We start from the raw sequence: 13,311 nt of genomic DNA, 5'->3' as shown, positions 1-13,311 counted from the left end.
TTTCTGCAAAATTGTATCATAATTCACGATTGCATTTAGAGTGAAAATGCCTATGTCCAAATCCTTCGCCACTTGAACATGTGTTTTTTTTCTGGATTTCTATTTATGAATGAAATAAATTCAACCGTACAAGCAATAAAAAAAAAGCTTTGTTCTTTTTTGTGCCATTATGGAATGGTTGGCAAACTAGAACATTGTAGTACTACGTATGTACATATGAAAACACACCAGAATGGCAAGGAATAGAAGTACAGTAAACTCTCGCAAATCCGTGGGTGTCGGGGATTTATGACCTTCGGATTTTTGAAAACTTCGGATTTTTGAAAAATTTTCATTAAAATACAAAAAAAAATTCTAAAAGATAAGATGGTAGTCAATGAACATGTAATACTACCACAGGACGTCATAATAAACAAGACACTTGAGAAGTTAACAGAATGGTACGTAAGCAATACCAGTATAGTCCATTCATAGTAAATGAAGCACCCGAGAAATTTTTTTTCCTGAAAATTTACAGCCTGGCCTGATTAAATTTAACACACCCATTTGTTCAAGTTGGTAGTAAATTGTGTAAAAAGTAATTTAAAGTCATCTTAAATTAAATTAATGGCACCCGAAGTCGCACTTTGATGTGAAAGAGCTAGGCGTAGCAATGTGGCGTGCGCTGAAACGGGAAGCCCCTTGATAAGGGGAAGTGAATTTAGGAGGGGCGGGAGAGAGAAGCGATACGTAGCTGGCAAGAGACTCAAGGCCACTCCCTCACAGACACACGGCCAGTCCAGTTAAACTAAAGAGAAACGGGAGAAATAAAAAAAAAATCATTAGTTAATTGTACACTAGAACCATCAAAAAATCTGAAATTTTGGCACAAAACAAAAATAATCGGGGAAAAAATGGTAAAACTCACAATAAAAGCTTATACAAAGCTATTATTTAACATGCAGCATATATTTTGTGTTGGTTTATAGTGCACTTACTAATGTTCGTATAAGAAGAGAAAAAAAATTGGACAGTCCGTTTAAAAACACGGCAGCAGTAGCTTGTGCGACGTAAGTGGGAGTGCGAGAATCTCGTCTAGACAGGCTGGCGGCTGCAAAGGCAGCGGATGCATGACGTCATACGGCTTACCTCTCCCTCCCAGACAACAAACCATCTCTCTCCCTCTCTCCAGCCGTCTAGCCATTTTCTGCGTGTGAAACTGTCAACATCCTTCCTCCCCTACTCCACACTGCATGCGACGAAAGCCAGGTTGTATAGTCCATTCCCGGTAAAATGAACAATTTTTAAGGCCCCCCACGGCAGCCATTTACCGTTAATTTTTTGATACAATTTGTTTGTTAGTTACAGAACATTATTTCTGCTGGAAAATCTCTGAAACTTCAAAATTTCTTTAATGGAAAAATTTAGCAGGGCGGTTAGAGTATTTATTTTTACCGCAAATGAACTATACTCACCTTCCCTCCGGCCAGCATTCCCGGCGTGTGACGCATGACAACTACAGTCGTGTGCCGCGCACAGCTAGGAAACTTGTCACTGGCAACATGTTTCACACACTGACACACGGTGCCCAGAGCTTCAGGAAAACCTACGCGATTTCCAACCTACTCTAAATATCCGACTGGAGTCTGTTTACGAAAAGCATTTAAGAATTTGCTAATGCCCAACTGTTTTTTTTATATCGGATTAAGAGGAGTTAAAATGGCTAAAAGGCATGGTTTTGAAGTTTTAGGTGTAAAAAACCGTTAAAACATTTCTTGAAAGCACCAGAGGAAAAGGTATTACACCTTTATCTTTATTTTCCCGCCATATAATGTTACGGTCACCGCTCAAATTTCACCGTTATCTGACGGGAACGAGATGACTGCACGCCAGTTCAGAGCCTTTTACCGCGCTATAAATATCAGTGAGCGTCGCTCTTATCATCCACTGAGAATAGTGATACATACATCTAAACAGTAACGATCATGTCACTTCGGAAATACCCCGGATTTCTGAGAACTTCGGATTCTCGGGCCACGGACTGGCGAGAGTTTACTGTATTAGTTATTTTGTTTTCCAAGACAAAGGTGCCCACAGACACACAACTGCGAACATGTATGGCATGCACAGAGATTTTAAAAAAATATTTTTACATTTCTTGAATTTTAGAAAACAAACATTAAGATCAGGAACTGCATTATATTTTGTGGAATGTTATACACAGGATGTAAATATATGGGTAAAATGTTGGAAATTTAAAATAATATGATCTTCTCAGCAGGGAGGAATATTATAACAGGGTTCTTCTGTACATGTTTTAGGTGGATAATAGACTGTAGCTTTGAAGCGAACAGTAAAAATGTTTTAAGTGGCAGTGATGGCTTGGAAGGTTTTTATGATTTATTTATAACTGTACAAATACAACCTTGTGCCAGTAACTTATTTTTTTTTTATGTGGCCGACTTTATTTTGCCACTGTCACTACAATGTCCGATGAGAGAGTTTTCGCTGGCCTGTGAACTCATTCTGCTTCATAGGAGTTTGCTCCAAGCGCGTAGGGTTTTGAGCCTGCAGTGTGGAGGTAGAACACGCCTCGCGTGCTGGAAACAAAAGTAAACAAGCATCAGTACACATGCACATGCCAACCCAAACCAAATGTCGTACTTTACAGTAACCCAAGAGGCAACTTTGTGACGAATCAGGGTCTCTTACAGATCACGAAAAAGTAAGGAAACTGAAGTACCTGTCATGAAATCCCTAAATAAACTGCAGTGGTTTTGGAAGTAACAAAACTTTAATTTACAGTAGTATTTCGCTTAAAGTTACTCAATTTTAAATTTGTACGTTATGCACAAATAGTTGGAGACTGCTGACCACTTTAGCTCGTACGGAAATTATCTCTGAAAAAGGCTCTAGCTTTCTTCGGTTACAATTGGTACTGTGTTCCAGCTAATTTTTTTTTAAATTTTATTTTATATTTGCTTATTTTTTTTGTAAATAATGAAGTTTCTAAGATAAAAATCTTGATTATGTTTAAATGAATTAAGTTGTACAACCACCACGAATTTTATCGCTGTTGCAAAATTATTTCGGTGGAATGATATAGGGGTAACACATTTATTTTCTACATATTTGTGCAATGTGGTACTACCAACCAATTATTACAATTCAGATGCTCAGTGGTCTATCCTAAATTCTTTCTCTATTATCTACAATAAAAATTATTTTTAGGCCCAACTTCAAAGACATATACCAGCCGTGGGAAGCACACGTAAGTCGTAAAGATGTCAACTTATTTCTTTTTTTTTTTGTGATCAACCTGCAGCCAAAGTTTATGGGTCAAATTCAGATTCACCCTGTGTATATGTATGCGTGCGTGTGTGTGTAACAATTTGATAAAAACTCATAAGAAAATCTTAAAACTATTTTACCAGGTTGAAGCAGTTGGCACCTTTTCCTAGCACGGCCTAGCACTCCTTCCCCTCCTTTCCCCTTCCAACTTCCCCTTAGTTTTCCTCCCCGCCTGTTCACCAGCGCTCCCTAGCGGGTAGTGCGGCCTTGGTACAAGTACCGGCCCGCTTGAGCTGGTCGAGGCACCTCCACCTAGCTTCAAGGTATTTAGACATCCTGTGGATGAAATGAAAGTGTGTGTCGACTTGTGGTGGGTTCATGGTTCATGGGGCAAACACAGGGCACACACATACCTCATCGGCGTTGGGTCTCCCATGAGCACGGTGGCATTGCCGGCACACGAGCCGCTCTCGTAGTCCGCCCAGCTGTCGCAATTCTTCGCCCGGAACCCCACCTCGGACGTGATGGACTCCTCGAAGTAGTACAGCGCCCTCACGTGACTGCATCTCTCTGCACGCACACACACACATGGTAGAAATGTGCTTGCTCAACGTATACGAAATAGGTTCAGTGAAACATCATTAATACACAACTATCATTAATACAAAGTGTTTTCACAGTCCCTAGAAATTACATAGGAGTTTTAGTGATAAGTAAATTTGTTTAATACAAAAATATGGTTACAAAGTTGTGTTTGTTCCAAGAGTAAATAATTAACATGTAGTAAAGGATATCTCAGAATAATTTAAAAAAAAAACCAATGAGAAGTTTCAACTAAATCAACTCTGAGACCATGCTTTGGTTTATTGCAGATTGGAGGAAAAAGGCTTAGAAATAAAATATTCATCATCATCATCCAAAATTATGGTACGTCTTTTATGAATAGGAGTTTAGTAATACAACAGTGAATCTAAGTAAAGTTTATGTTCCTTCTCAAATAATTTATCTAATCAATATTGTAATTTTTTATCTTTGTGTTCTATTGGATCTTGAACTTCATTGCATTGCTATGAATATAGTAATGTGAAATAAAATTTAGACTTGTAAACATTGGTAAGGACACGGGTTTGATTAAATTTAACTTAAAATTTTACATATCCTGAACATGGATGAAAAGAAATAATGCCTGTGAAGTTTATTTCTGATTGCGGTGGGGGGGGGGCCACTAATAACAATTTCTGCCCCAAGCGAAAGAAAGCCTAGACCAAACAACGTAATATTTATTTTTTTTACAATCCATTTAGCTACAACATTCATGCTAAACAAATTACATTCAACAAACTTACCATGGTCAAAGATAACACATTTTTTGTAATTTGAGAAACATTTCGTCAAATTGCTGAGATTATTTAATGTTTTTATCTACATTTCTGTGATAAAATGGTATATTTACTTGTATTTTGGTGTTGTGTATGTTGTATTACAGTTTTCACCATGCAATCATGTCTCTGCGTATAACTACAAGCAGTTTTAAAGTTATGCTTAGGGGCATGCAGGTTTCGCGAAAAAGATTTCGAGACTAGCCGAAAGTTAAAACACTGTAGCGTCGTCTGTGTTTCGTGATTGGCTGAGTTTCTCCCGATTGTAACAACACCAATCACAGTGATTCAGTGCGGAAGTAAACGCGTGCCGAGTGGCTCGGTCGAACAAGGCAAACTACTACTCTCGCAGACGGCCGCCAATCACAAGGGAAGGAACCGCTGGTGCGGGTATACCTTGTTGCAGTCTAATGAGCGTTCAGATCTTGTCGCGAGAAACGCCTGCCCCTAGTCGTGCTCTGCGAGTGGAAGGGACACGACGGGAGGGACGGGAGGGTTGCTCACGGTCTCCGGCGGTGCAGCCCGGCTGGCTGCAGTTGCCGCTGTTGGGGTAGAAGTCTGCGTGTCCCAGCGGGGTGAGCCAGCCCACCTTGCCGGCGCACGTGTGGATCACGTCCACGAACTGGGCGTCCGTGTCGTCCAGCCGGTGCTCGGGGCCCAGCGTGTCGAACCACGGCCGCGCGGGGTCCAGGCCTGCGGGCACGCTCGTCACTGCAGTGCGTGTCTCGTCCCAGGCTTACACTGCAGCACATGTCGGCTATCTCTCTTCCGCTCCATCGGCCGATGCGTCCGAGCAGAAGAGAGACAGCAGCAGCACACAACCTACACGTGAACTGTTTTGTCAATTGTTTATAAAGTGAAAAGTTAATGTGGTTTGTATGCAATTTTTAATCAATGTTTTCTTATGACGTTATCACGTAAAATTATCATCCGTGAACCGACTTTACAGACAAAACCCCCCCCCCCCCCCCCCACCCCCCTTTTTTTGATTGAAATCTGGTAGTTGTGTTAGAGAGAATATTTTAATGTTTATATTTAATATGAATTGATGAGGACACTTCGTGCTGATTTCATACTTGGCACCTACGAATCGGCACGACGCACCGTTCGGTCGCCGCTCACCTGTGATCCTGCCGACGCGGCCGGCCTTCACGTTGCCGCCCATGATGCCCACGACCTGGCCCCCGAAGCTGGCCCCTTCGAGGTGCACGCGGCCCAGGTCCAGCCCCTGGGACGCCAGGTAGTCCAGGAACTGTGCCCCCACCTTGCCCACCGGCTCGATGAGGTGCTTGACGTGGTTGTACGCCCCGTTCGCCGGGCCGCTCCAGTCCATCTCGATCACGTTGTAGCTCCCCTTCGACAGGTAGCCTGCAGGAGCAACACACGTCGTTCTTGCATCCCTCGAGACAACCTTGCAACGCGGAGTGAAGACAAAATTAAGATGGTTTTTTTTGGACGTTCATTATTGCCAATTACAATGCACGTCTTAAAAAAACCTCAATAGCGTACGAAAAAAAAATGAATATGCAGACACACAGAAAACAAGCCAAAAATCAGCCGATGTCAAAAGCACAGAAAAATTCAGTGGGAGAAAATTAGTCAGGAAAATATTACAGCAGAGATGGGCACAGTTGTCCCAGGAATCCTCTGTGTCCTTCAGCGCCGTCCAAGTCATGGTGTCCAGACTGTCTGTTCTGTCACATCGCTGAGTTCGCCTGCGCATCTCTGTTTGTCATTGTGTTGTCCACGTTATCCGTTTAGTATCCTCGTCGGGTTTGTCCGTTTGCGGCTGTGTTGGCCAAGGCCATTGTTTTGGATTTATTTACTGCCTTGTTGCAAGTGTCTCGCCGTTGTCTGCACTCAGTGCCTGTCTGTGCTGTAATATTTTTCTGACTAATTCTTTCCACAGAATTTTTTCATGCTGAGTATGTTTTCTAACTTTTGATATCAGTTGAATTTTTGGCATGATTTTTTTTTTTTGCATATTCATACAGTGAAACCAACAGTGGCGTATGTCCAAAAAATTCTTAATTCATACGGCACACTATCATTATAAGCGTGCAGCCAGTCGGCCGTACTGCAGGATTAAATTATGATAACTAGTGCAAGTCTTAACCAGGGTCATCGAGCCAATCCAGGCGCCCAGGAAAATAATTTTGTCGAGTCCCCTTCCCATTACTTTTCGGACCACATGATTTAAAAAAAAATTTTAAGATTGTAAAAATTATCATAGCCATAACTGCAAATGTATGTATCACATGGCTTGTGAGGTTTACAATGACTTCTATTAGCAATAGACATGTAATATTAGTTCTATCAGTAGGGTGGACTCAAGCACTATAAAAATGGTCTCGAAACTGAACAAGGTCTACACTAGTGCACAGGTCCCAGGGATTTGCCACCCTCCTCCCCATGGTCTTAACAGAAAAAGAAGTTATATTTTTTCAGCATAAAGTCTTTCAACTAAAATGAAAGGTGTATATTTATTTTAACAAAAAGTTAAATCTTATCATGCAAGTCAACACTACACAGAAAAATAAAAAAAAAATAAAAATTTAGGTAGGCAGTTAAAACACCACTGAGCAAGAAAGCAAACACTGAAAAAAGGGTTTTGAAAAGGTGTTGTATTTGTTGTTATTCGATAATCTACCACAGGTTACAAGTGATTGTAACAACTTTTTATCCTTGTTTATACCTGGTTAAGAGTCATCAAAAGCATTGTAGTCCAATGTGTAGCAGATGTATACGTGCTTAAATTCTACTTTGTGCCCTATGAATCCACAAAATAACAATGGCTCTATCCTTCAACATTCCGCATCACTGCAACCACATCTCCACTGGCAGTTGAGAGCATTTATCTCTGTCTGGTGTTGCATCAGCGGGAATTATTTGACACGATTGATGTGAACAGTCGAAAATACTGCATGCCTGACCTTAGAACTCATTTCGGGATCACCGAGATGTGAAGAGACAGCATTTGGCATTTGCAATCTACAGAGTTTCTTGAAGATATTGTTATCGAAGTGCGCCAAGAGATATCCCGAGAACTCAGATAAGGAAATACGTAAAAACCTTCAGTGCCACGTATTACGCACGACGAATAGTGTTTGTCTGTGCGAATGGCCGATTACATTTTCCAGTGAGTAACTGGCATCCCTTTAGATCGGAGGGTTTTTAAAGTCATGCTTGTGCGAAACCAGGCATGCAGACCGTGATCCAGCGACATTCCGCCTGTTACCGATCTGTCTGGAACCACCTTACATGTCGGAGTTTGTTTTGCCTATCACAGATCTGTATGAAGAAATATTTTGGAAAAGGGATTGTAGAAGTAAAGCTATAAGCATTAACCAAGAGGAGTGTACACAGAATTTCACTTCTTATGCTTTGGTTTACTTTCAAATTCTTTCCTTTTGTTGGTGGGAATAATACATTTTTTTATGATTTCATCCTGGGGAAGGGGGATTGCCCCCTTCTCCCCCCCATACATTTGCTACTGTTACCCAGCTGTGTAAAAACAGAAATTTAACCTATAATGAAACAAGTCCAGCAAAAACTTTATTATGAATACCAGTCCTACTCTTAATGAAGGGCAGCTAACGTGTAGAATACCATGTTTACCTGAAAATAATGTGACCCAATTTATATAATTTTTGATAGAGAATTTTTGAAAAAAATTAATATGGACTGGAAATCGCAATTCAGTTACGTACATAGCACTTGGAAATTATTTAAATCATTAAATTTATTCTGTGATACCTACACCCTTTCTGGTGCCACTTAGGTCAGTAGAGTGATTTACATTATCTCTTTAAAAACACAAAGCCGCAGTTAAAAAAAAAAAGGTTTTTAAGACTGTGGTTCAAAAGCAGCAGGGGAGGAAGGGGAAATGTTCATAAAGCAGAGAATGTGGTGACATAGGGTGGAGGGTAAAGAGGACGGGAGGGTAGGTATGCCAGCAGCCAGTGAAGAGAAGCAGAGAAGCCAGTCAGTAACTCATCTGCACCTCTCCTTCATCCTGCATCTCTCTTCTCTCATCTGTCACGTCTGTGCAGCGGTCCATGTAGCCCAGGGCTAGAGTGGCATGAGTGATGCAGTTTACAGGCAGTGTGTGGAGTTTTTTTTTTTTTTATAACTAAGTCGAGGTTCAGCAGTCTAAAGTGGCATAAGTCGCACATTTAAGAGCCAGAGCCTGTAGTTTATCAACTAAGCCCATTCCCAAATGCGAACCCCCATTGCAGTTTTGGTAAAATCCATACCATTATATTCGCACAAATACGGTATATATGACCCAATGATCACTGACATAAAGTAGTACACAATGCTTAATGAAGTGAAAACATCCATGGCTGTTGCAATAAAATGGAAATAAGCTGATGAACATGCAGTGGGCCGAAGTGGAGGGGGGGGGAGCCGGGCCTAGCTGGCGTCACACGGACGCACGGCACGGCACGGCGCGACCACAGACGCGCGGTTACCGTGCGGGATGGCATCGAGTCCTCTTCCATTCCCGTGCTGCCCGTGCACTGCGATGACAGTCGTGAGGCTCGTGTTGAAGTGACCGAGGGAGGAGCTGTCGTTAATTCTCATCACCGTCGGGATCTTGGGGTTGTGCCTGGCCAGAACACAAAAAAAAAAAAAAGCATAAACAGGATATCCACATGAATCTGTAGTAAAATTTCCCTTCCCTTTCGCTCCAAAATTTCAAATTTATCTAACTAATTTTTTAAAAAAATAATTTACACATTTTGCTGCAGTTAAAAAATATATATATATATATATATATATATATATATATATATATATATATATATATATATATATATATATATATATATATATATATATATACACATCCCATAGTTTGTCTATATCTCTCTCCACCTTGTTTCAAACAGAAACTGGCTACGCTATTTCAAAATGTGTGTACTGACTAAGCACTAAAACACTATCGGAAGAAAAAAAATGGTTTCTTAGTTTGGTTGATGGCAGACTGGAGCATTGATTTTACTTTCAAATTATTATTATCACTCAGGAATTTCCATAACATTTTCTCAGGATTTCACTTGAATTCACTGACTTTCCCTGATCACTTCCAACTTCCCTGATTTTCGCCAAGTTTTCAGAACATGGACACAATGTTAAGTTAATGGAGGATTCTTACGGACTTTCTGTGCATTCACGAAACAAACTTGAATTCCTGGTATCATTTCTTTAAACCATTGGACAGGCCTTCTTACATATAATTTCAATACTCTCTATTCAACGTCACTTCACTGTGGTCTTACAGAACACCAATGGGTAGAGACCGAAAAAATTCGCGGATTCGTTTCACAATATGATAGAATCCAAACAACTGTACCTTTATATTGCTTCTCTGATTGGCTTACAGTTTATATGGACTTTGAGCCAATGAAAAACCTTCAACCAAAAAAAGTATTGAATCGCAAGCGTCCCAGTTGACAGTTGTCACGAGTCAGTAGCCAATGGGCAGTGGAATTTGCCCGAGTGTGTAGGGGATTGTGGAGTCTATCCTAGAGGCCATCCAAAGTGCGAATTTTCCCAGTCTCTACCAATGGGAAATCATTTTTCGCCTGTGTCACACTTTCTGACACTTCAAATACCACAGCAATAAGTCAATAACTCACGGTGTGAACAGAAGAAAGGTGACATTGTCTGCTATGATGGTTGTTTCTGTGCTGCATTCGCCCCCTGCAACAGCACAATGCAATCAGTTATTTTGAAAAGCTCGACTTTATTGCATTTCAAAACGTCAGTCAACAAATCAAAAGAATCCCACCTGAAAACAGTAGCCACTGCCACAAACACACACACAGGATGTTGATGATCATTTTTCCTTTTTCGCGTAGATGCGACATTCAACGTTAAACAGTGGAAAAATTTGGCAGTGCGATGGACTTATAAACGAAGTTTATCAGAGCAAACTGAAACAATACTTATCTGATAGAGATATCAGGAATCACAAGAGCTTGTTATACCAATTTTTTTTTTGGTTTGTTCATCAAAGGTAAAAATTGATGGAAGATATATTATAGCTCAGTAGTAATTTCCAATGTAAATTCAAGGTTCATATATTCTTATGACAGCCAATTTCCATGATTTTTCCCTGTTTACCCTGTTCTGAAATTTTGCCCTATTTTAATTTTCAAGATCCCAAAATAACCCAAACTATTAATTTACAATTAATTATCCAACATATTTCAACCAAACATAACATGTCAAATTGACCACAAAATCTTTTCCTGCACAAAACTCAGTTTTTACTGTTTTTTTTTCCAGCAATGCTATGCAACCGACACTCAATTTGTAATTGAAATACAAACTGACTCTAAAGGAACACACTAGATTTAAAAATTACTAATCGTGTTTGTTAACTAACACTTAGTCAACATCCCCAGAGTTTTCCCAGTTTTTCAGATATTCCCTGTCTGCGGTAAACCCGAAAATTAACTCCTAATAAATTGAAAGCATGCTGTAGCCAGTAGCGTAGCCAGGATTTGTGTATTAGGGGGAGAGGGGGTTTAAGAAGCATGGTTTCCCTCCCCCCCTCCCTATTAAAGCGGGGGGTCCGGGGTTCCTCCCCTGGAAAAATTTGGATTTTAAGGTGTAAAATAGTGCTATTTGAGCAGTTTTAGGTACTTAACTTTAAATATTGTAATGGTAAAAATATTATTAATTATTTAATAAAAAAAAATTGAGTGATGAACAGATGAAGTAAGAAATTAATTAAAGATATTTTAATCAATCCAAGTGCCTTGTCCACGTCCACTCAAAATCATAAATATTGCTCGAAGCTCGACAATACAAAAAAAAAAGGTTGGGTTTCGGCAGAACTGGCCTATTCCTGGAAACAATTAGCTTTAGCTTGAAGAGTTACCCAGTCACCACCTGCTTATAATTACCGCGCTGGTTAAATACAATAGGTGTAAGATATTTGAAAGCTTGGGACCCGTCACGGCGTCACAACCTTATAGCTTCTGTTCGTGACAGGGGTAGGGGAAGGGATGGAGAATCGGTAGTGCTCGCTTACTCTTCCCCTCCAGTGCAGTGGCCGGTGATAGCAGTAAGACACCCTGGCTTTTAGCTAACCTGCTTTCAGATAAGAAAAAAAATGGGGGCTAAGGGGGGGTTAGAACCCCTAATACCTCCCCCTGGTTACGCCCCTGGCTGTAGCCCCTGTAGTGTCGCTCATGTGACCATCTGCCGCGTGTCAGCAACGAGATGATCCGGCAAGAACTGGCATGCCGGGAGTATTCATGCAAGAAGGTAAAACTGACATGCACATTTGTTCTAGGTACATGACATAACAAGGCTTGTAAGTAACTATCTTTGTGCTAGTAAAAGACATTGTGTTCAGTAGCGTCCATGAACTTTGTGGGGAGCCTGACACATTTACTTTAGTGATACACTATTATTTTAGAGGGGTATCTTACCTGACGAGGCGGAGGGGGGGGGGTTATCCAGAAATGAAAAATATGGTTGGAGGCTTCCTCCAGAATATTTGAAAAATCATCTCTCAGAAACATTTTAAAGCCAAAACTGGAACTTAAATTTTGACGATGGTTGTGCGAATTTGTTTGCAGTGAATATTTGATAGTCTTACTAAATTCTAAATAGTAAAGTACATTTACATGAAGATATTAAAATGGGTCTACAACTAAATGGGTCGGGAATAAAGGGCCGCCCCTGATTGGGTGTGTGAGAAGGCTTAGCTTGCAACATGATGAAGTAAAAACTTAACGATTACGTTCGACTTGAAGGGTAGAAATAGACGAGCAAGTCACCATCCGAAAGGTTGTAAATACTGTCCTGTCTTCGGCCGCTGCTAGCAGCAAAGTATAGTTGTGGTTCAACATAGATTAAGGACATAAAGGCGAGTCATTACATCACTATGTTTTTTTTTCCTGTATAATCTGAAGACAATGTGAACTGTGATGTAAAAAATCTTCCAGTTCACTTAGAAATTTTTTTAAGGCATAAGCCAAGTTGAGCAATAAGCTCATATTATAAAAAAACCGACTTAAGAAAATTTTGTGCATAATAAGTTGAAAAAAATTAGCATTGGACCTGTAAATACATAAAATTGTACCCTTTTGATAACATTTCCCTGTTAATATACCTGAATTTTTAAGTGCTTTGAGAAATTTCTTAAAAGGGATTTTTTTAAAGGACAATTCCCTTAACAAAGTTCATTATTAGAGAACCATGCGTGATGTTCTTCAAACCAGGGGTAGATGGAATGCACAAAAAACACTTAAATGTGTTGTAATTTGTAATTACAAGGAAATTGGAATGAGTTCAATTACTTTAAGTGCCAATGAAAATTGATTGAAATTTTTCAAAAAACTTTTGGGTAGTAGCCTTACATTTTTTGGCAAAATAATAAAAGTTGCTGTGAGCCCCAATAAAACAGTGGAAATGACAGGCATTTCCACTTTCATAAAAATTTATCTAGAAAAAACTCCTGAAAAAATATATATATTATATGGAAGCAAAAGTGTTTCTTACATGCTGTTTTAATAAGACCGTAATCAAAAATATTGAACAGTTTTTATGCATAGTGTGTATTTTCTAGTGATGGGTCAGAACCAAATTTTCTCGAATACGAATCTCCAGTTCGAATCCCAAAGAGTCCCTCAAATAT

General features: G+C 39.9%; 1 protein-coding gene across 1 annotated transcript; it reads right to left on the bottom strand.

The window, feature by feature from the left end:
- Positions 1–2,357: 2,357 nt before the first annotated feature.
- Positions 2,358–10,583, bottom strand: LOC134528581 (lipase member H-like). The gene is made up of 7 exons (XM_063362327.1): positions 10,447–10,583; positions 10,295–10,358; positions 9,125–9,261; positions 5,772–6,017; positions 5,154–5,342; positions 3,684–3,840; positions 2,358–2,579 (listed from the first exon to the last, which is right to left on the bottom strand). Exons 1-7 carry the CDS (start codon positions 10,523–10,525, stop codon positions 2,501–2,503), a joined length of 951 nt encoding a protein of 316 aa, XP_063218397.1. The 5' UTR covers positions 10,526–10,583; the 3' UTR covers positions 2,358–2,500.
- Between the last annotated feature and the right edge of the window lie 2,728 nt (positions 10,584–13,311).

Source organism: Bacillus rossius, chromosome 1 (genome assembly GCF_032445375.1).
Source record: "Bacillus rossius redtenbacheri isolate Brsri chromosome 1, Brsri_v3, whole genome shotgun sequence".
Lineage (NCBI taxonomy): Eukaryota > Metazoa > Arthropoda > Insecta > Phasmatodea > Bacillidae > Bacillus > Bacillus rossius.
This window is presented reverse-complemented; position numbering and strand designations above follow the sequence as displayed.